This window comes from Mastigoproctus giganteus, chromosome 1 (assembly GCF_048544385.1).
Source record: "Mastigoproctus giganteus isolate SK-2022 chromosome 1, ASM4854438v1, whole genome shotgun sequence".
NCBI classification, from domain to species: Eukaryota; Metazoa; Arthropoda; class Arachnida; order Uropygi; family Thelyphonidae; genus Mastigoproctus; species Mastigoproctus giganteus.
The window spans coordinates 41,666,738-41,692,072 of record NC_143575.1 but is presented as its reverse complement, the minus strand read 5'-3'; the positions used below and the strand labels follow the sequence as shown (position 1 = coordinate 41,692,072).

General features: G+C 33.9%; 1 protein-coding gene across 1 annotated transcript in view; it reads right to left on the bottom strand.

Annotated features, from left to right (window-relative positions):
• Window positions 1-7,518: 7,518 nt before the first annotated feature.
• Window positions 7,519-25,335, bottom strand: part of SREBP (Sterol regulatory element binding protein) — a 127,336-nt gene continuing 109,519 nt past the window's right edge. The window contains exons 14-16 of the mRNA XM_090372392.1: window positions 23,780-23,959; window positions 22,713-22,836; window positions 7,519-7,796 (exon numbers count right to left, since the gene is read on the bottom strand). Of these exons, the coding sequence (XP_090228518.1) occupies window positions 7,570-7,796; window positions 22,713-22,836; window positions 23,780-23,959 (531 nt within the window). The 3' untranslated portion in view covers window positions 7,519-7,569. The remainder of the gene's footprint in view (window positions 7,797-22,712; window positions 22,837-23,779; window positions 23,960-25,335) is intronic.

Below are 25,335 nucleotides of genomic sequence, written 5' to 3'. Positions count from 1 at the left end.
AAAAAGTGAAACAACATAAAAATACTGAACTATACTTACACATTCAGGACTTGGGAAGATAATGCAAAAAAAAAAAAAAAAAGGTAAGTATGATAAAAAAATTAAAAAAAAAAACGAGTTTGGTATTCAAATTTCTATTGAATAACATTTTACAGGTAAAAATCTTGGCCAGTCAGTACTATTAACTACAGTTTATAGTGCTGAGTAGCAACATAAAAACATGTTTGTATCACACCACAAACCAGACAAAATTCATACTTAAAAAGTCCACATAAATTTCAGAGTGAAGAGATTGAATATGTCTATTGGCAAATTACTTCAGCCTATGAGATTTTCAGTACATAAGATAACATCTCTCTACACACTAACATTATATTCTAACAGATAAAACTAATAATAATATAAAGATTGCAGATGTATATTTTAAATGAAAGTGCACTAATGCATACTTTGTACAGAGTATGCATTAGTTAGGGCACCCATTCACATAACTGAATGTGTACATAATATTTTGTACACATTCAGCATTGCTGGAATAAAGCCAAGAAATAATCTAGAATTGCATACTCTGAAAGCAATTCTCATTTTAACAATATAACAGATATAAGTACAAGCTGAAAGCAAAACAATGACTAAGGATTTCATACTGAATGTTTATAGCACAAGAAATTTTGAACATTGCATACTACTCTTCTAATCACTTTTTAAAACAACTTTTAAATAAAATGAACAGCACACACAGACAATCTTCTCTATCAATAATCAAAAGATTTTTAAACCTTGGGGGCAGCAAGTGTTTAGTTTAGTGTTCACTACAGCAAGAAATTAGAAATCACCATGGTTTTATGTCTTCTTTCACTGCTGAAAAACTGTATGTATTAATATGCAGTGTGTCGCTGCTTCAAATGATTCATTGTACTTTGGGTAGCTTAGCTAAGTCAGCTTGCTACAATACACTTTGCCCAAGAGGACACACACACTTAAATAAGTGAGTTGAAAAACTGCACGAGTAATTGAACTATCCTAGGAGTATCAAAACATGGAATTATGTGTGAAAAGTCTTGAGCAGCACCAAAAGTGATGGTTATTTGATTTTTTTATGATGGTACTTCTCCAGTTCTAACACAATCAATGGTGCAATATAAAGAAGAAATGATACTTGAGCAATACTAAAATCTACATTGATGTTACTCATAGTTATTTTAATTAAGTTTAATTTTTTAGTGCATTTTATATAAGGGTAAGTATGCTCCATGATTAAAACAAATCCAACAAATACATGTAGTTTGAGAAATAATATTCACAGTGAATTCTGTTTTTCTGTCTATACTGCCAAGGGACAATGTTGCTTCTCCTGTGATGGTGACAGCTTGGGCTATTTAGAGGTGATTACAAGGCCTCCGTGGCCAAGTGGTCAGGAGCGGGAGTGCAGTAGCACACGCTCTTTGAGTAGACCGGGGTTCAAGCCCCTGACTGCTGAATACAGTCGATCTGCCAACCCGCACTGGACCAGCGTGGCAGATTATGGTCCATTCTCCCTCAGCATGAATTGTTGAGGAGGCTTTCATCCTGTAGTGGGTTGATAATGGCTGCACTTTACTTTTTTTTTTTTTTTTTTTTTTTTTACATTATCCACAAGTTGACCCAAATTAACTAATATAATTTTTAATCAAATAGCATCACCCAGAAAGGGAATCTATTATTCATTAAAAACTCAAAGGCACTGTCGTGACTAGACTGGTTTTGGAACTATTTGAACAATTAACACAGTATTCCTAAGTATTCCAACCACTTAAACCAGCAGTACTGGTGTTGGACCTTGGTTACATTATCAGACAACAGGTAGCCTCAATTAGCAACTTTGACTTCTTTAAAAATAAGAGCTGTGCAGGGAATAAATATATCAAATCTAAACTAGCAGCTTGCTTGGTTGCTCATTTAGATATGTTCTGTATTCAATTAATGAATTGGGCCTATGCTGCTTACTAATAACAGTTTTATTAACACATTTTTAATTGGAAGTTTTTCTTCTGAAAATTAATTCAGGCTACCTGTTGTTTGATGATGGAACCAAATAGTTCCAAAACCGGTCACAAAAGTGCCTTTGAGTTTTCAATGAATAATAGATTCACCTATTGGGTTATTCAATTAAAAATGATATTAATTGTTTTAGGTTGGTTAGTGGATAAGTTAGGCATTTCTAAAGAGCCTAATCCCAAGCTTTGTCAGTGTCATAAGCAGGGTAATATTATCCAGAAAAACACAATGCAGTGTGAGTGTGTTATTTCTCAAACTATTTCAATTAATACACTGAAATAGTATCCTATTTCTTTCTTTAAAAAGATATGAAAAAGCAAAATGTGTTTCTCCACTGATGATCATAACACGCAACACTTTCAAATATAATGATTGCTTTGAGCTTATAGTGATAAATTTCGTATGTTATTTATTCAAAAAACATTTAAACCTGACTAAAATCTTGAAAAGTAAACTTTCCATAAATTGCAGGTAAATATCTACAATAAATCAAAATAATGCTAAAGGTCAAGGATTGCTGGTGTAAAGGTGGCACCAGTCTATTTTGAATGGCACACCAATTAAATATGATTTCATTTAATCACCCAAACAAATTTTCATCTGTTGTTGTGGAAGTGGATAGTTTTAATAAATTCAAGGAAGAATTAGACAGACTATTGGAGGGGATGGACAGGCAATGCAGAAAGGTTTTTTTTTTTTTTTTTTTATAAGTTTGCATTTTTGCATCATCTGCCACTACTAATTCTAAAGGAATCTTTTCATTTTACTTACTGACTGATATACAAAGTTGCCTATCTCTGTACAGTACAGTTAACTGTCTACATTAATTGTCTCCTCATTATTCAAATCATGTTTCCTTATTGAAGATTATTCAAAAATAACCACATAATCCTACCATGAGAATGAACTGAAGGTTGCTGCCAGGTGGTCTATTTTAGAGGTAAAGGGTTTGATAAAATAAGAAGAGAGAGTGAATGCAAATATTAAAGTTACTATTTCATAAGTTACTAACAAAAATAAATATTTATGGTAATAACAAATATTTAACAACTTTGAATAACTAAAAATCACTAAAGACAACAATTAGTTTCCTTCAGACTAATCTATACCAAGAATCCCCTTACTTCTAAAATTAAGCTCACAAAGTTTTGTCAATGATATACAGAAACTTGTACAAGGCCACATCTTGAGTATACAGGTCTGGAGGCCTAACTTTAGGAAGAATACAGATCTGCTGGAACTAGTGCAGAGAAGGGCAATCAGATTGGTAAAAGGAACAAAAGGGTGCTCTTATCAAGAAAGGCTTCTGTTCTGTTCTGCATATTGCAGCATCTGGAGTCAGGGCACCTGCGAGGAATCCTGATTGATGTGTTTCACCCCTTGAATGGATTGAGTAAGCTAAATGTTGATGGCATTCTTCCACTTTTGAGACTACACACGAGGGGGCATAAATTGAAATTGAGGATGGATGTAGGATAGATGTGCAGAAGTTGACATTCAGCCAGCAGGTGGTTGATTTTTGGAACAAACTTCCATCTGTTGTTGTAGAAGTGGGTGGTTTGAATAAATTCAAAGAACTAGACAAATTCTTAGAGGGTATGGATGGTTGAACTGTGTAGGTTTTTTTTTTTGGCTGATGCTTTCTTGCATCATCTGCACTACTAATACTAATTAATTCTTTCCAAGATAACGTTGAGTTCATTCTTATAGCAGAACGGCATTAGTAATTCTTTTAAAAGAGATATTTTAAGAGAAGACTGCATTGCAATATAAAACATACAGAAATAAAAACAAGATTAGCATTCCTAACCATTTAAACTAAATAAATAAATAAATTTTCTGTTTATACTCCGGGACGACCAAACGATCAGGGGAGTTTACAAGATACAAGAAACAGCACCGTATTCAGCAGTCACGGGCTTGAACCCCGGTCACTCAAGGCACGTGTACTTATGCACCCACGCGCCTGACCACTAGTGGTGGTAGTTTGGGGCTTTACAGTCCCACATGAAAAATATCTATTACATTGAAAGAGAAATTTTACTTGATAGTTTTGGAAGCGATGTACATTGTTTACAACAATTAAGCAAAATACATGTAAGCAGTAGTCTGAATTTTTGCATTTTAATGGTTTTATGAACTGAAAATAGAAATAACTAATAGTTTCAGTTTATATTTTGTTTATAGTGTTTTTTTCTCAACAGAATTAATAAAAATACAAGCATAAAAAACATTTTTTTTAAATTTAAAATTTTTGTTAAAATAAATAAATAATTGCAACTAATTAAGTACAGTCAGTCCTCGTATAACACGTGTTTACACTACACGAATTCAATCGTACACGATTTATAACTAGAGGAACGATATCGTATATAACACAAACCGAATTCGCTTATGCACGATTCGCCTTTGTATTTACAAGAAATGGCAGTCGAACGTGGAATAACCCCAACTGAACGCAACACAATAGGAATGAAGAGAAGATTCTGAAAATGTATTTATGTTTTTTATATCAGTGAAGGGGAAACACATTTCACCATAATAAGTAAAAACCCACACAATTCCAGCTACCGGTATTATCACAAATGCAATTAGATTGAGTTTACTACCAGTTTATAGCAGATTCCACTAGCAGAAATGCAACTGGAAATTGTTTTTATTGTTTTATGGTAGTAACCCCCAGAAATGTGCTTTAGTAAAATGTGAGGTGTTAATAGTGTATCTCTGCCTTTACGGTGTTGTTTATTCAGTTGCTACATGCGCGCAGCTTTGTTTATGTGTATCAAGCGTGCCTCCTCATTTTGTAATTGTGCTTTATTCCCTAAAAATTAGTAAAATACTTAAAAGGTGTGAAAAGGAATTGGTGAAGACACTACAGATTCAGAGAGAAAAAGAAAAACAATATCGATAAACAAAGGCGGACTGGATCAAAAATTCTTACCCCGGAAAAGCTGTAGTGGCCTCATACTAGCGTTTATGGCCAAAATCACACCGGCCTCCAGACCACCATGGTTTCCCCAGTAAGGCTTATGGCCAGTCCGCCTGTCGATAGAGAAAAAATATGAAATTGTGAAATGCTTTGAGCAAAATGAAAGACCATGTGATATTGCACGTGCTACAGGCCTAAATGAGGCAATGCCGAGAATTAGAAAGATGCATAAAAACAACTTTCATAGCAGGAACAACTCAAAAGTGTAATTAAAGTCCATTAGATTAAGACACAAAGAATTGTAAGAGATGGAAAGGCTGCCATCTGTTTCGACAGAAAATCAAACAAAAAACAAGTTTGCTTACGATAGAAGCAAAAGCATTAGCAATATTTTATAACGTAATAAAATACTTACGTATTTTATTACGATAATTTATTGTGTTTGGTAATGTTTTGGTTACAAATGTGTGTTCAATCTTGGGTGGTCAGCACCTAACCCTATTTTTCCCATAGGACCTGTTGTTTATATTGCACGATTTTGCATTGCATGAGGGTTTCTAGGAACACAACTATCGTGCTATACGAGGAATGACTGTATTTCTATTGATTAAGAGAAGGTCAAGTAGTTGTATACTGCAAGCGAAAAAAAGTTTTGGTTTTTAAAACCAAAACTTTTTTCAGAGATAAAAATAGAAATAGGCAGGCTTGTCAGGCCGTATGCCATCATGTGTGTTAAAATTGGGGGAACCAATCTTTTTGAATTAATACACAGAAAAAAAGTAGTTTGTTTATATTTCATTCAGATATTTACAATATTTGCTAGAATATAAGTCACTTTTATATCCCCTAAAATTGGTAATTTAAAAAAATATCTGAGTGGCATATTAAATAAGTGCACAAACAGTTCTTAAAAAAATCATTTTATTTTTTGAAATAAATTTATTTATTTAAATAATAAATTTAAAATAATTTAAACTAAATTACATTTATAATTTCTTTTTCAAATATTCTATATTTATAAATTTAGAATTTTTTTTGTATTTGAAATGAAAGTGGGATTAATGTTGTACACACATTTTTTTATGTCAAAAATGATGCAACTGCATAAAATATATATGATTTTATTTCGAGCCCACAATTTTTGGGGTGTTCTTATATTTGGACAAATATGGTAATTACTTCATTATCAACAAAAAAAAAAATATATATATTAATTCTCAAAAGTTTCACATTACGGTAATAAAAATCCAAAATGAATTTATTTCTACATGTGGGATCAATGTTGCACACATGCACTTTTTTTTTTATGTCAAAAATGATGCAACTGCATAAAATATAGTCAATTCCAGTTATTTGGGACACATCGGGACTAGTGCAAATTGGCCCGATTAAGCGGTTGCCCCAATTATCCGAAGTTTCATGTAAATAGTTAAAAATACAATGGATCCCAGCTTTACAATTGGTTCGCTGTACAATCAAATCATGTTACGATGGACTCACCATAGTAAAGTACCGTTCACTATACGATGTGTAGTAAGCGCCGGTGATCACATTTGTGAATTGAATTTTAATTCTATTAAACAGCGATTCTAATTAGTGAAAATAGGAGGAATATTATCCACAGGCTATAAAAGTAAAGATATATTAAGCAAAAATTTACCCTTTATTACCTTACCAATTAAAAAATTAAATGATACGTGATAATCGGAATAATTAATACATACTGAAATATGTACATACTAACTAGTTGACATTTCTGTTCACTGACATTTGTGGGTGGGGGTTAAAATTTAAAACAGTAAAAAGATAAGCAATCAATAACAAAGAACTCAGCACACACAATTGCAAGTAACACGATATGCGCAAGTGAGAACGGAGTAACAAGTTACGAAGCTTTAAAAATAGGAATGAAGAAAAGATTCTGAAAATTTATTATTTTATTTGATTGACGATTCCATGGAAGTGTAAACACATTTCACCATAATATCCTACAGAATTCCAGCTGTCGGTATTATTGCAAATTCAGTAAGATCGAGTTTACTATCTGTTTATGATAGATTGCATTAACAGAAAAGCCCAATAAACAGGTGACTGATAATTGTTTTTATTGTTTTATGGTTGTGATCTCCAGAAATCCGACTGAACCACGTGGTATGGTCGAAGACAACCATAGGGAGATAATCATAATCTCCAGTGCTGCAGTCTCCTGCCCCGATTAAATGGCATGTTGTCCCAATTAAGCAAAATAAACCCTGGCTATTTTCTCAATTAGGTTCTGTTTTTTAAGATTTGCTCCAAATAAACAGCTGCCCAGATTAACCGGTGGTCCAAATAACCGGAATCTACCATATATGGTTTTATTTCGAGACCACAATTTTTTGGGGTGTTGCTTATATTCAGACAAATATGGTAATTACTTCACTATCAACAAAAAAAAAATAATAATAAATAAATAAAAATAAATTCTTAAAAGTTTCACATTAGAGTAATAAAAATCCAAAATGAATTTATTTCTATAATACATAAATAACAACCATCAATTACAACTCAAAGAACAGGTCCACAAGAGGAACAGAAGCTATGTTTAAAATAAATATAATTTATCAAGCTTGTGCTGGAGTAATTACACTGCCAAGAGCCATCATCATTTTGTGACACTGCTGTAATCGTCTTTTGTCTCCCAAGTTCTCAAGAATTCTTGCAGCTTCAGCCAACATTCCTTCTCTTTCTCCTGGACTCGAGAGGATCTGTTCTGGAAGGTGAGTGCATGCTAGCATAAGAGTTTCTGCCTGTTCTCTTTCACAAGGATATAATTCTTCATGCTGATTACCTTTAAAGTACAAAATAAATCACATGAGAAAAGTTTCCTTCATAATGACACAGAAAAAACTTCTAAAGGCATTCTTTACTAGTCAACACACAGGGTGACACTAAATAAAGTAAACAGTTCCAAATAAGTTAGAAAAATAAAAATTGGCATTTATTATTGTTTGAATATACACAACTAGGCAGAAAATGTCTTGAACATGCCACAATGCAAGTCACATTACAGATGTCAATTTAATGGTCAATTTCTTCCTAGACTTTTGTCAGTATGTCTGTAGTAAATGATGCTACTTTCTCAGTAATCCTGTGTTTCAGTTCAGGAATACCTGCTGGCAACAGTGGCACAAACATGATATCCTTTACATAACCCTATAAATAATAAAAGTTACACTGTATTAGGTCTGGAGATGTTTGGGGGAGGAGGAGGAATAGGAGCATTGCCAAGTTAGTGTTATTGAGATATTCTCATGTGACTACAGGTAAAAAGACTTATCTTTATGGAGGATGAAATTAGCAAGTCTTCATGAAGTTGAGGCATAAAGTTAGCTATTCAATATGTCCAGGTGGATGTTCCTACTATTTGTTTTTTCCAAATAAAAAAAAAAAAGAGAGAGAGAAAGAAAAACGCCATAACTTTTTTGATGTGAAATGGCCCAAAGCATGCTTATTTGCAGTGAGTCTCAATCAATGTAGACAATTTTGCAGGGATTTTCAGTGCCTCCTACCCAAATGTTGAAGCAGTCGGCTTTTATACTGAAATGAAATGTAGTTTTAATACTGAAAACAAGCCTACGCTGCCACACTATACCCTTTCACTTCGTGTTATAAGTAATAGAAAACTCATTTCTTGCATTTGAGGTTCATTTTAACAATTGCACAAACAGCAACTTGTAATCCTTTACCATCTGTAAGTGGACTTTTGCAGATTTCAACTGAAAGATTTCTATCACACAATTGAACATTTTCATCATACAGCCTTTTATTTTATACAGCTTTTTCTTAACTGCTTATACTAACTATAAATTGACTTACGCTATGGTGAGTCCTTTTTTTAGTGTAGAAAAATCATGTTACACATCACTGAATTCTTTTGCAGAATGGACAACACAAAATGCTTTTTTTTCCTGATGAAAAAGAGTCATTAACGCATTGTTATAACATGTCGATAACAATCTGTTCTCCCTGGAAGATGTGCTATAAATATGTTTCCACCATGATTTAAAAAAAAAAAAAAAAAAATTCAGATCATCAACCAATTTGGTTGGTATTTAAGAATTTACCATCATGTGCAAGGTTAGTGTTTTACGAATGTCTAAAAGTGCATACATACACAGAATGATCAGTAGCTTATAGGAAGCAGCATATTCTATCTATAGATAGAATATGCTGTAGAATAAATGGAAACAGGCCTACGGTCTCAGGATTCATACTAAACAAAATGCAGTATCGCTGAGAAAAACGGATAAAATAAAAAAAGGTTGAAGTAAAATTCCTTTAATAAACTTAGAACAAATTAAAATAAAACAAAAAATAAAAGTAATAAATCACAATATAGCTTTCAGACAGATGATGCCCTTCTTCAGTTGTAAGCATTATTACAAAATACCGAATGTCAAGTGCTCAGCTATGGTGGTCGTGTGAGGTGGAAACTGCGTGATACAAGTGCAGGTAACAATTAGTTGCTGGAAGTAGAGGCTTGCAGTTGTTGCTGTAACATTTGGCTAGGCTGCAGGTGCCCAACGTTTGTCATTTAGGAGGATAGTTGCCTCAGTGATGGGATGGATATGACTTTCTCTGTTTCTGTTAAAAGAATCACTACAACACGAGATGTGGGGCAATTCCAACCAGACACGACGACGGTATGGGTAGTATTGATCGATATTGACTATTGGTCAATAATCTTGACGCGGCATGGGTCGATGTTGAGCCGGGTAGACTAGAAGTGCTCAGCGATCACTGAGTGTTCAACATCCGTGGAACAAATTGTTTTCTCATGCTCAGAGACTTGATTTCTGAGTCTTCTGCCAGTTTCATCTACATAGCAGCCAGTGCAGTCATGGTACGAAATGTGGTACACCAAGCCGTTCCCCGTAGGAGTGGGGGAATTGGGTGTCTTAACATTCGAAACAAGGAACCTCTATCTTCTGCCCGGAAGCTGCAAGCACTTTATCCCGTGAGCCTGTAAGACCCTAGAAAGTTGTTGACAGGTTCAGGTAATATGGGATAAAGGTGGTCAAGGTGGGTCCTAGTGAGAAGACTATCAGAAAGACCTAGCCAAGTGAGAAGGCCAACAGAAATCCTCTGGGTCTAAGACAGCACTCGAACCCAGATTTTTAAAAATGATGCCAAGCAACTAAGTCACTAGGCTGACAAAGGTTCGTGCAGTAGTTTAGCCATCAGAGTTTTAATTTTTATCATTAAAATATCACCGAAAAAGTTTTCTAGCCATATACTGGAAACAGTACATGGCTGGAGAACTTTTTCAATAATATTTTATAACTAATCTTTTTATAACCACTCTGAATTGGAAAAATTTAACATTCTCACACCCATAGAAAGCATTAGAACATCCTGAGATGAAGTAAAAGCAACTATGATTAACTACTGCTGGAATAAACTTTGGCTGGAATGTGTCAGTGAATTTTCAGGATTTTCCACCATTAGAGGAGAAGTACTGAGATGATCAAGCCATTTAGGAATGTTGGAGGAGAAGGATTCGAGGATCTAGAGAAAGAGGTGGAAGAATTGTTCACAGAACAATCAGAGGAAATATATACTAAAGATTTATACACTTTGCTAACAAAAGAGTTAGCAAAGTTGAGAACTATACACTTTGCTAACAAAAAGGAAAATGAAGAAGCAGAGATTTTATGTGATGAATGAAATTAATGCTAGAACTGCTGCAGTTGACCTACCTATGGAGCAAAGCCTTAACTGTGAAAAGAAAATTAAATGTATGCAGGCAGCCCTGATTTTACAACAGGTCAGGTTGTAGCCCTGAAGGCAGATTCCAACTAAAACAGAACCTATTTTTGAAGCCCGTAATTTTACACTAGTCTTTTATTATGAACACCACACTCATAAAAGGATAAATTTGCAACAGATTTCACTGTTTGATAGAACCAGATTCACTAGCTTCAATTATTTTAGCTTTTAATTCCAAAGAAATAGACTTTTTTTTAAGACTTTTTCTTATCAGAAACAATATGAACATTATATGGTCAAAAAATCTGACAATGATGTAAACACAATGGCCAGAGAACAATGATCAGAAGTGGGCACCAAAGCTGTCATTCCTCAAATTGAACTGCAGCAGAGAGTGACATCACTCTAGACACAGCTGAAGACCTAACACTTGAAAAGTTTTATTTTAATAAAAATTATAAAATGGGATATAAGATGAAATAAATATATATAAAAATACTTATTTATAATTTGGAAAAAAAAAAAAAAAATCTCAATTTTCCTTTACTAATTAAAAAATAAAAGGATTTTTTTTTGGCATTTTTGGAAACGAATGTAAACTGGATTGTCATAAAGTGGGGCTGACTGTATTTAACACTACACTATGCTGAATTGAAACATGATATATATTTTAGAAGGCATTCAACAAAGTACACAATACTTGTGGTGACATTCTCATTTCCTCTGGTAACCACTTCCACGGAATTGGCTTATAATTTGTTTCCCAGAGGCAAGGATAACCAATAACCTTTTGTCAACTGTAGGCCACATTTAAAGTTCAAAATATCTACAAGCCACAAAGAAGAAGAAGAAAAAAAAAGAAAAAAAAACAAACCCCCAGGACTATAAAAATAACCACTGAAAATTTGTTGTAAAGAACCTTTCACTTAAACCATATAATTATAACATTCTTTAAGGTTTAATCTTTTTCATCTCTCAGAATTGCTACAGAATAGCATTTGCTGTATTAGACAACACTACATACTTTCCAAGCTTAAACTTCCACTCCTTTATAATGAAAGCCACAACAGATTCCCCTCCCCCTTTCCATTTAGAAGAAAGTTAATACCCTTAGCAGTCAGGAAATGCTTGAGATGACTCTGCGAGTCACTGAGAATGGCTCACGAGTCTGGGGTCCTTTGTCGACAGGTATCCCATAAATATTAAATGAATTTAGGTCTGATGACATGGGTGATTCATAACCAGTGTGCTGAAAGCATAATTTTAAAGCTGTGTTAAGGATTAGATAACACTGCAATTTCTTTTGTCTCCAAGTATCTCCAAAAGTTTGAAAATAAAAGTGGAAAGTTCATTCATTAAACAGATTTAGTTTCCAGATATTTCTTCAGCAGTTGAGATCTATGGGAACACACTATTGTTTTCCAGTCATTCACCAAGTCTCTTTTGAAAGCATCACAAGTATGACTATTGATGCCACTACATATCTCCATAGCCATAGTTATCCTTTACCCTGATAATGGAATGAGTTCCTCATTGTCCCAGATCAAATAATGTTTGAAATCTTATTACCAGCCAAACTCACCAGAGAAGGCTATATGATGACTGTCACTATACTGTTTGTAAGCACATTGGCAAATCAACTGATATGAGCTCTCTCTGGTGAGAGAAGTGGAAAACAGACCACTGAAAATGCCTTGAAATTGTCAAACCAGAGTGTGTATACATCTTAATAGAATCATATTACACCATCTCACTATTCCATTTATCAATAAAACAAGGACACAAGTGCTAGTCATTTCTGGTTGAATTAACTACTGGAACACCACATTCTGCTCTCTTGAAATTGTTTCAAAGTGTTGATATTAATGTTCAAAACTGCATGTTTATAAAATGTGGTATCAAAATTTTCCTAAACCGTTGCAGAAAATCTCTACACTGGAGATAATTATTTGTGTAACAATATACAGGGTATACAAAAAAAAAAAAAAAAACTTTATTATTAGAAAATGTTTAAGTCAAACTAAATGCAGCACGGCATCATATGTTCAAGAGTATAAATTATCTATATAATATCAGTGTAAATACACCATAGATAACTCTTAAACGAAAAAACTATGATAGTAGTGTAAAAAGGGCATAATTTTATCTGTATCTCATATTGTGCACCTCCTTCGCAACGAGTTGCCATGTATTGCACTACCCCAGTGTTTCCCAACCTTTTTTTTACCATGCCCCACCTAAGTCTTTCTAAAATTCTGATGCCCCCTATGTAACGTTGGGAAACACCGATATACATATTTTTTATATTCAAAAATTGAATTATTTCCTAAATGAAGCCTAATTACAACTTGTTCAGGACACAAAACTTAGGTTTTAGGAAGAAATCATTAGGAAATTATTAAGAAAAAAACAGTAAGTAAATTTTCAAAACATATAATGGACAACTAAAATTCAAGTACAAAATAATTTATATGAAAGATTTTTTTATATTTTAATTTTTAGTAATTATTATTTAATTGTTTAATAATTTCAACATTCCATGTGAAGTCACTTCTAGATGAGTGCACTAAATTTAGTGAGACCCTTGTGCTTGATGCTTGCCGCAGAGAGATTTTATATTGGGCTCCAATTTAGTCAGCTTCAGTCTCAAGTCTCCCCGTTTTGTGATATCCAGTCGATTTCTTTTCTTTAGGAACAAATCATTTATGGCACTAAATCCACATTCAGCTAAATATGAAGATGGAAACGGTAACAATAGCTCTCTTGCAAAGTTGGTTGAATTTGGGTATTTAATTTCTGTTTCATCACAAAGCCATGCCATCGCTCCTTTTATATTGAATAAAGTTTTAACTGACTCATCATTTTGCATTTCTGAGAGTTCTTCTTGGTACTGCATTGATACATCAGACAAATCCACTAACATTGGTTGCATCATCCAGGTTGGAAAATCAATTTGTTTTAAATCAGAAAACCTTTCTTTTAAATCAGCGGACAGAATTTTCAGATGATCGACAATAACAAGTACAGCGGTATCAGTCACTTCACATTTTTGCAGCCAACGAAACTGTTCAAAATTTTTGTTACAAATATATTTTTGACATAATTCAATAAATGTAATGAAACCAAATATCTTCGCTTTTGCATCGACGAGAGTTTTATTTGTTCCTTGAAGTTGTTTATTTAATATATTTAGTTTTTCAAAGATATCGGCTAAATAACTCACAAATGCTTTACCATCGACCGTTAACAGATGCTTCATTTCAGGTTTGTCACTTAAAAAGTCACTAATAGTATCAAATAGTTCCATGAATCTTTTCAAGCAGTTCCCTTTCGAGAGCCACCTTACTTCAGTGTGAAGTAAAAGTCTCACATGGTCTCCATTTTGTTCTTCACAAAAAAGCTTGAAGAGACGCTCACATTTGGCATTAGCTTTAATAGCATTGACACATTTTATAACTGATTTTAGTACTTCATGAAGAACAGGCGAAATATTTTTAGCTACCAAGTTTTCCCTATGAATAACACAATGCACAAGAAGCATTTCTGGATTCTCATCTTTCATCAATTTTAAGCAGCCATTTTTCTTGCCCATCATATTAGGAGCACCATCTGAAGCGCAAGATGTTATATTTTTCATTGGTATATTATTGTCATCTAAGTAATTTTTTAGCTTATTATATATATCTTTGGAGGTAGTGGTGCTCTCTAATGATTTACAGAATAACATTTCTTCAGCAAAATTACCTTTATCAATATATCTCACATAAGTTATCAGTACGGCTTCACTGTCTCTCAAAGTTGATTCATCCATTTGCACTGAGAATTTTCTTGTTTTCAGCTTTCCAACAAGTTGTATTTCAATATCTTCACTCATTTCATCTATTCTTCTGCTAACAGTATTGTTATTGAGTGGCATAGCTTTCACGTCTTTGTCATCTTTTTCCAGAACTGTTTTAAGAAATGCTGATATTGATGGTTTGATTAAATTCTCTCCTATAGTATGATTTTTCCCAGATTTAGCAATGAGTAAAGAAATTTCATAACTAGCCTCAAGAGTACGATTGACAGTTGCAGTATGAGCAATAAACAGAGACTTTAATGTTGCTCTTTTTTCAAAATTCTTCTTTAAAGTTTGAAAGTAATCTAAATCTGAATTTACATGAGCATTATGTTTCGCCTTCAAATGCGCCTCAAGACGACCTCGCTTCATTGATTCGTTGGTCAAGCATTGTTGGCATAAAAGACAAAAAGGTGACCTTTGATCGTGGATAGCGGGTATGAAACCAAATTTTAAGTATTCCTCTGAATACTGACGAACTTTTTTTTTACTTGCACTACTCATTTTACTGCGCAACTGAAAGAAATAAATATAAGATAAATCAAAAACTAAAAATAAACTATGCATTAAAGTTAATTTAATTTTATTTTAATATATCAAAATTAATTATTAGTACGCTTTTTGAATGAATAAATCACACGAATTACTGAATTCGGGCTATTAAATCTGTGGTCTCTGTGAACAAGCAGATAAGTCTAATTTGTCAAAAATGAGATAAGTGCACTATAATAAAGTATTTATTATTTACTATTATGTGACACGCAGCTATCTTCGTTATTGTAGTTTTAGCGTGAGTAATAAATATTTGTATATTCGAATATATGCGTGTTTATATGAGAGTGTGAAGTTTATTTTTCCTCTCCTGCAAATTCGAGTTTTTGGACTTATTTGCTTATTTACTGAGACCACAGAAATACATATATGACAAATACATACCATTGTATATCACGGTTCTTCATTAATAATAATTCTGTGCGTGGACAAAGTAATTTTTATTTTAATCTGAGATCGTCAAACCTATCCAAATGTACAGTCACGATGCCCAAACGAGCGTTTGTATGAAAGGAATTACCTATTTCATATAACATGCTGAGTTTGCGGTAGGCTACAGTAGACAACCACTTTGCTTGCACATTGCATATGCCATAAGCAATCGTCCAATACAGTATGTACTATTCCTTCACTAGGCATAGTAAGCAATACTCTCCGAGCAAACTGTAGTTGATATTACTCCAAACTTTCAAGTGCAGCTCTATAGAAAGTACAACATTTAACGAATGCTTATTTCAAATTGAGATACCAACAATTCTTCTTTTGTACAAGTTAAATCATAGTAGGCGGTTGTTTTAAACTCTAGACGAGCAATTTTTGAATTGCCCCCCTGAACAATCAAATTGCCCCCATGTGGGGCGTGGGACCCACGTTGGGAAACACTGCACTACCCCGAATAAGTAATGCTTCACTAAAAGAGAAGACTTGTTACTTATTCTCAGTGGGCACCACCCAGACGGGCACCATTTCAAGGCCTCTCATCGGTGGGTGGGCGGGCAGGTACCCTGTATTGCAGACAAGACAATCTAGTTGTGAAGATAAGCCATAATATGAGAGATGCCAAAAGTTTTTAGTTTGACTTAAACATGATAATGTTTAAGTCAAACTAAATTTAGTTTGACTTAAACACTTTCCTACAAAAGTTATTTTCTGATGAAGCAACTTCTTGTGTTTCAGGACATACAAATCAGAACAATGTTCTCATTTTTTTTTTTTTTTTTTTGTTAGTTCTTGACGCATCGGCTTCTGTGGCCATAATGCACCTCCCAAAGTTTTTGCATTTTACTCTGATCCAAGCCCGAGGCAGGATTCAAACCCGTGACCTTTGGGTTGCCAGGCAGGCACTTTACACACCTGGCTAGCCCGGTCGGCCAATGTTCTCATATGAGAATCTGAGAACACATACATGCAATGTGTCAAAAAATGTGTGATAGTCCACAGGTCAATGTGTGGTGATGGCATCATCATAATCAGATTATAAGTCTATTTTCTTTTTTCCCTCTGAAGTGAAAAGTAAGGGAACAATTTATCTTGATCTTTTAGAGAATTGTGTGATTCCACAACTAGAAGAATATCAGCTGAATGTTTTTTTCCCCAACAGGATGAAGACTGCCTCATTGGTATTCTTCTGTGTGAAAACAGAAGAATACTAAATGGGAAAACAGAATCAAACATCCTTGATGCTGTGTTCCCAAATCACTGGATTGGTTGTAGTAGACTAAATGAATGGGCTTCTCAGTTTCCTTAACACAACTTTGCTAAATTTTTTCTTGTTGAGTCACATTAAGGATAAGGTATTTGCAACAAAAGTTCCTGATTTTCCTACATTAAAAACAAGAATAACTGAAGAAATCTCTTTTATTTCACCTGAAATGCTAAACAACATACTGGCAGGTCAAATACAGATTTTACATCCTCAGAGCTACAAGAGGGCCATGCATTCAAGTTTCTTGATGTTTATAAAAACGTTTTGAGCTGTTATTTATAATTGTGGGACAAAAAAAAAAAAAAAAAACACACACAGCTAATGTACACCGGTGTTCAAAGAAAGTGCACCACCCCTTAAAATTGTAATTGTCATCCAAATAACGTAAGTATATGGCAATATTTCTTAGATTGCATCAGATAAGATTGACACGCATAGCTGATGATGTAATATTGCATCAGCTGTTAGCTATACAAGCACGCTCTGCAAGAGTTGCAGTCATTCCTTACTTGTGTCAGAATGGCGAGTTATGTGCAGTTGATGCCATAAAGAAAGAGTGCTATTGTTGCTTTATGTGAGGAAGGATGTTCTTCCCATCATATTGCTTATAGTGTCCTGTATTTCAGTTGACAGTGAGTAGATTTCTTTCCAAATTCAAGAATACTGGTTCTGCTGAGAGGAAAAAAAGGAATCGGACGCAAATGAGTCTCTATGCCAAAACAAGCCACGTTTTGAAGCGATTATGCCTTAAAAACCATAAAGCTTCTTCGTCTAAGCTTAAAAGAGAATGGGAAGAAGATACAGGAGTGGTAGCAAGTGCGGTACGAGTCAGAAGATGCCTCTTCAAAAATGGACTTGTAGCCCGTCGTCCTAAGAAGCCCCTCCTCACACAAAAATTGAAAAAGGCCCGATTAATTTGCTGCAAGGAGCATGTCAAATGGACCCCCGAGCAGTGGAAGTCAGTCATTTTCTCGGATGAGAAGAAATTCAACCTGCATGACTCTGATGGGAGACAAATGATTCGCTGTAGACAAGGTAAAGAATACCATCCAGACTGTATGGTGTCTACAGTGAAATTCCCTACCAGCCACATAATATTTGGTGTATTTCGCATTGCAGAGTAGGTCACCTGCAGTTTATAAAAGGTTCAGTAAATGTCAATGGAGAACTGGCTATATTGGAAGGCAAATTGCTGCCAATCATTAGAGACCATTTTAACCTGCCAAGTAACTGCATATTTCAGGACGACTCGTGCTCCTTGCAATCGGGCGAAAAGTGTAAGTAAGCACTTCTGCAATTACTTTAGCTTCATTTCTGCATTAGAGGTTCGACAGTAATGTGTTTACATTTGTTACAGGTGAAAAAATGGTTGGAAGAATGGTCCATTACAACTCTAAGCTGGCCAGGACCTGAATCCTATAGAGAACTGTTGTTACAACAATTCTATAGAGAACTGTTGTTACAACTCTAAGCTCGGACCTGAATCCTATAGAGAACTGTTGGCATCGTCTGGAATCTGCAGTTGCCAGAAAGAAACCAAAGACTCTTCGTGAACTTCAAGAAGCCATAATTCATGTTTGGAACCACGAATTATCAGTTGATTATATTCAGAAATTTATCCTGTCAATGCCTCAACAGTGTGCTGCTGTCATCAGGGCCAGAGGTGGTTCAACTAAATATTAGTTTGCACCTGGTGAACTTTTCATTTTGTTTTCCATTTAAAATGACAAATTGAAACAAATTGAGGGCTTCTGATAACATTTCAGCCATAATTATTTTGAGCAATTATTTTGAGAGGACCTGTGAAAAGAATATTTTGAGAGGACCTGTGAGAGGAATATTTTGAGAGGACCTGTCAAATATTACTTAGCTTTGCCTTAATTATTAATAAATATCTTTTGTTTATATTTCTATTTGTGATGCTAGTCATTAATGTAACATACCATCGCAAAAAAGGTAGCAATGAGAAATTCCTAGATGATGCACTTTCTTTGAACACCAGTGTAAATATGCAGCTGTTCAAAATTTGACTTTTCTAATAATAAAGGTTTTTTTTTTTTTCCTTTTTTGGACATCCTGTACTAATAAAAAAACCTACATGTGTACATTTTATGTGAAATAAAAACCATTTAAATTTTTAAAATCGAGCAGATAGAACCGAAGTTATGAATGATGTAACATTTTATGCTCATGCCCGCTCCTTACTCTACCAAATGAACTTTAGTGACTGAGTTAGCGTCATTTAGGAAATTTGTCTTGCATTTTCGTTACCAATCAGTTTTACTTCAGTCCAAAAAATTTAGTAGGTGTAGCCAAAGATGTTTTCACATCAAAAAATTTTTTTGCAAAAAAAGAAAGAAAAAAACCCCATTTTGTGGGCTTAACAACAACAACAGTAGAATGTGACAGTTAATGTCACATTCTACTGTTGTTGTTGTAAAAAGGTCAATTGTAGTTTTAAAGTAGAGTAAAACTAATTAAACTAATCTATGTGCTTGCCTATGATCATGCCATTTCTGTAATTTAGAATTGTAACCTTCCTACATTTTATTTTTAGCAAAATAACATAATGTTAAACTACTAAATTCTTTCTGATATGTATGTTTTGAAGCATGAAAGAAAAATGGCTGCTGTAATTATAGAATGCAGAAGTCATTTTATACACGTGTTGTTATATGGGTTGCTGTTGTTTAGAGTACTTGACAGCTTTGCCTAGTTGGGCTGTTCATAATGATAGACTGCTAGCAGACTTATAAAGAGATTTTATGAAGAATTTAATATATAGTTTCAGTACAGATAACAAAACGTTTAATATCAAATTAGTTGTTGTTGTTATTGTTATTTTGGTTTTTAGGAGCATTAGCAACTAAGGCCATATTGCTCCGGGAATATGCGGTGGTCATTCCCTGACCTTTCCGCATCCTCCGTATTTGGTGGTGACGGGCTCGAACCCCGGTCTAATCAAGAAGCGTGTGCTACGCACTGCTGCTCCTTCCCACCTGGCTACGGAGGCGCCATCATCAAATTAGTAATGGAAAAAAAAAATTTTTTTTAAGGTTTCCTTTTAGGATCATATATTTACACTTGATTTATCTATTCATATATGTGTTACAATTTGTTTTTGATACATCAGTTTTCATCTTTACCTATCATGTATGAGAATTAATGGCTTAAATAAAAAGGAACCTTTTACTGATTATAAGACGTATTACAGATGCCCAAAGGAAGAATAACAAATTTTGTCTACACTCAATATATCTAATAAAGGTAGCATGTTACATACAGATACATTTCAGAAGTTTATTACCACTGATAATGAAAATAATACAGGTAAACCACTTTGTTTTATATGAGTGAAGTGGAACAGTACTGTATGTTAAAAAGAGGTAGGAAGGGAAATTAAAGAAAACACAATTTTGAAATGGAAGCTTAACCCATGTTAAATAACTACTGAAGAATAATTTCTTGTGTGCAAAACCCTTGTTTTTTTTTGGGCTAAATTCATAATTCAAAACTCTTATAATAAGAGTAAGGTACTGTTTTTCTGGGTTTCTTTCTTTCTTTCTTTTTTTTTTTTTTTTTTTTGAACTGGAGTCAGATTTTTTAGCTGAAAAATTTAAAAATTTTTCTTTCTTTCTTTCTTTGGTAGGGGGGGGGGAATGGATTACATTTTACATCATCTTGTGAGTATATGGCTTGAAATCTATCAGCATAAATTCTAACCATTGGGTTAGAATTTATGCTGATAGATTTTTGTAATATGCTGAAGAGCTTATCTTTGAGTCACTAATATTATTTATGCAGTTATTATATTAATTGGCACAGCTTAATATCTTAGTTGATAAATTTCTAATTTCTTATGAAAGTGTTATACTTGTCCTCAATTTGAGACAAAAGCTTTTATAAAATCACTAATAAGTCAGACTATTTGAACCTAACTTGGAAACATTTATGTTAATTTTCATCCAGCAGTACACACTGAATGAAAGAAATTTTCTAAATAACAATGGCTTGCCATTTGCAGGTAAAATCCTGCACTGGCTCACTTGAGAAGTAAGCATGACAGTTCATCTTTGGATGCTGGCAAACCACTTTGTGGAGTAAACACACTAATAATTGCTCCTCTACGTTCATGGATCCTTTAAATGATTCTTTAGTGATTTTCAGCACAGTTTTCCTGGATAACACAACCAAATGTTCAGGGATCTTTTGTTTCAAAACACATGATCTTGCTTTTCAGTTTTCAACTCTTACACCTTTCTATTTGCATACAGCATTTCAGACAGCAGTCTTTGGAATATTGAGAAACTCCAAAATTTGACATGAATTAAGTTTAGCTCTATGGTACCCCATCATCTGTCCATGTTTTAATTCATAGAGGTTGTTTTTATGTGACATTTAATTATTACCTGTGTTACCACACTATCTTCTACAATAACCACATTTACATAAAATGTGATTATTTTATGAGACAAGCAGCCAAATTCCAGATAAGCATGGCACTTGCAGACTCAAAGACTGGTAAATGAGTTCTTCATGATAATCTTATAGCTGCTCCTGCCACAGCAGAGAACCCAGAAAGAGAAGGGTTGGGGCAGCTCATAAGTGTAATAACAACATAAGTTATTTACACACTTTACATAAACCAGCAAACGGGCATTTTATTTAACACATATGTCACAATGTGTTGCAACTGTGATTGTCGGTGATTTAGCAAATGATACAATGGAAACATTCAATGAAGTTCATTATACCTGTAGTGTTCAAAAGTTAAGGAACAAATGCAAAAATGAGAATGCATTTTAAAATACAAACAAGAACAGAACCAAATATTTGTCATTTTTGGGGTAAAAATAAAATTCAATCTCTGCCTAAGCCATAAACAGTCATACACAACCTATTACAATATGCTAATTGGGTAACCAGATAGCATCAGCCTGTTTTCAGAAACTCAGCATTTTGAATTTATTGCCATCACTGTGAAAATGCCACAAAGAGAATGGAGGCAGGGAAAAATTAAATGGAAACAGCCAAGTAGCTGAATGTTACTTACTGACAGCTTTAGAAGACAACTGTGGAACTAGTTCCAAAACACACATACTTCTCTCCAAGACCAGCCCTGAGCTATCTTCTGTTATCTCCAGGCAAGAAATCAGACTTCCAAGGACAGTGGCTTATAGCAGAACTTGCTGGATCTACAAGACAGCTTGTACTCAAACATACCAACCACAGGAGCCTTCAAAAGGAGGATCTTTGTGCTGTGAATGATCACCAGCTATAAATGTTCCGTTAATCCACATACAAAAAAAAAAAAAAAAAAAAAATTAAATTTGTGCCAACAGCACATTGACTGTACCTAGGAGAAAGAGGCCATGACTATCCAATGATTAGTTGAGATTAGGCTGTGACCAGATTCTCAAAACACTTTTATCTCAAGGAAATAGGGAACTAGATTCCATTCCACAGAAAGGATCACATTTTGTGGTGGTGGTGGTGGTTAATGGTGTGGAATGGGCTGGAATTGCTGTCAATGACAACACAGATTTCCATGTGCTCTTGCAAAGAACTCTAATGGCAAGGCCCTTTCAATGTCAATTTTGAGATCCTTAACCCTTGCATTTGCCCTTTTGCTTGAACTTGAACCTGAATTTGCATAATTGCAATTTTAGAGTGAAATCTGTGCACTCTTTATACACTGAAATATATTCCTCACTGAATGCCTCACTAATGTTTTCTCACAATTTAATAAAATGCTTTTGCATATGTTTGTTAACTTCTGAGCACCAGTGTATACTGCTATATTTTGTTGGTGGATAATTGAGAGAAGTAACAGCCAATAATAATATTCAATATCAAAATTCATCTCTAAATTAAAAATCTCATTGTAAAATATATTTTACCTTTGGTACAAATTATGGAAGGATAACTGTTGAACCGTCTTCTTAAACTATTATCCATTAGCAGTTGGGTCTTCAGTGGATTAGCACCAGCCATAATACGAAATGTGGCTTCATAAAGGTTAAGCTGGAAACAAAAGGACATAAAAGACAGTGAAATTCAAAATTACACATTAAAAAAATTTTTTTTAAAAGCTGATAATATTTGAAATTACCTCATAAAATTTTCTATATATTTTCTACATAAAATTTTGAACTGCCTCAAAAATATTTTATTTTTAGCACTTAGAGTTATAGTTATGGGGAAAAAAACATGCAATTAATAATAATAATAATAAAATGAGCATAGGAGTGTGTTATAGGCCTAATGAGAATGTCTTATTCAGAATGTCTGAGAAGTAAATCAAAATGTCTTATAATGGGGGATTTTAACTTCCCAGATATTGACTGGAATTTGTGGATTGGTCACTCACACAGGAGCAAGACTTTTGTGGATTTATTGTATGATTGTTTCCTACAGCAGCATGTTCGAGAAGCAACCAGATGGAGTAATACTCTTGCTCTGATTATCAGCAGTGATTCTTCATGCAGTAAGAATCTGCAGATAAAGGACCTACTAGGTGGCAGTAACCACAGTGTGCAGATGTGGGATTTAAATAAAGGTGACTATAGTGGTCTCAGACAGTTTTTAAATTCTATTTTTACAAACTCCCAAATTCCCTGAAAAAATTCACATGCTTACCACACTATGGAAGTGTAAGCATATAATCCAGAAACCCACTCACAAAAGAGTTAAGGAACATTTTGATTAAGTGCTCACTCAAGGGTTGATAACAAAACACAAGATGATGCATTACTTTTGAATATGATTCCATTATATATTTAATTTTTAAACATTTTAATAACTTACATTTTTTAAACACTGCCTAATCATATTATACATTTCATGAATAACTTAGCATAAAAAGTTGAAATTCAGCTAATTTCCCACTGAAATTCAACATGCATATATCAATATTTAAGATGATGGTCTCAATAGGAAATAAACTGATTTCTCCATATTAATTTACCTTTGAAAATGTCACTGGCATTTGATGAACCAATCTTCTTAAGCAACGTAAATCTTTCTGATATCCATCTAACACAGTATAATTTATTTCTGGACTGTTCTGCAAGAGATTTTTTTGTTTTTCTTCCCAAAGAGCTGTTCGTGTACTCAGTAACCAGTCAACTGACAACATCTGAAATGCCTACAAAGATCAAAAAAACAAAATGAAAAAATAAAACTTTAAAGCAATGTACTGCTCCAAAGTGTATACTATTACTGATTTAGCAATTTTGACTCTTGCATGGCCTTGCTGGCAGGTAAGTAGACAACAGTAGGAAACATAATATGAGTAATGGCATATACTTTAAATAAATAGAAAACAAACTTCTTCTTAGGAGTAGTGTAATATAACAGCAGCTCATAGTTAAGTACCCCCACAATATGAGATTGATAAAATAAAATTATGACCTACCTGTATAATAAAGTTCTTAGTAAAGTTTAAAAATGTTAATCCAGTGAATTCCATACAAAACACTACTACATAGGGCAAAAATACTAATTAATTTGTATTTTTACTTTAATTTACATGATTTCAACCTGCAGCAGTGGCTGAGGAAATGCAATATGGTTATAAAGTAATACTTGTAAAGCTTAAATATATTATTTGATTGTGAATGCAATATAACCCCTGATTTCAGTGGGGTTTAATGGTAAATCAATAATTCCTGAAGTTTGATATCATCATCAATGGATGCACTATCTAAGCTGCCTCTTCCTCCATATTTCCAAAACTTAAGTCTCTGGTGCTATCCATAACAAATGCAGCACTTTTTAAAGTTTTCACGATGATATTACTTTGCGTATCAAAGCCAGGCAACAACAGTTACACTATTTATAGCTAAATAGTATTTAATAGAGGTAAGCATAATTTTACTTTGTTTCCACAATATCAATTCATCCATATAACATTTTCTTAGGTATTTGCTAAAAGATTCCTTCATTGCAACTTCTTATCGGTAATATATATTATCGGTAATCTTATGGGTAATATAAAAATATATCGGTAATATCATTCCACAAATGGCTAATATTACTCTTACCAATTATAAGCAATAGCTAGCTAGTTAATATCCTGTTAGGCAGTTGCCTAATGCCTAAAACTGAATACAGTTGTGTCCCCGTATCTGCTGATTCAGTTACCAGCAAATAACCACGGAAAATAACCGATAAACTTAACACGTACTACTCGCATGTCCAATGCGATGCTTCCCTTTATTTTTTACGATGTCGATTTTAAATCGAATAGCTTCCCTTTATTTTTTACAATGTTGCATATGGTTTGGTCACCAACATTATAAGGGTTCTTTAGAGAGTTAACGGATGCACCTTTTCAAACTTTTGAATAATTTCAAGTTTTTGTTTAATTGAAAGCACAACACTTGCGTTTGCCCATCATTTTCGCGATTTCTAAACAAAAACAAGTTCTGACATCCTTGATATAAATAACAAAAAAAATTTGTCCTTTTGCAGTGCGACAGATACAACAATCAACACGACGCACTAAATCAAACTAAACAT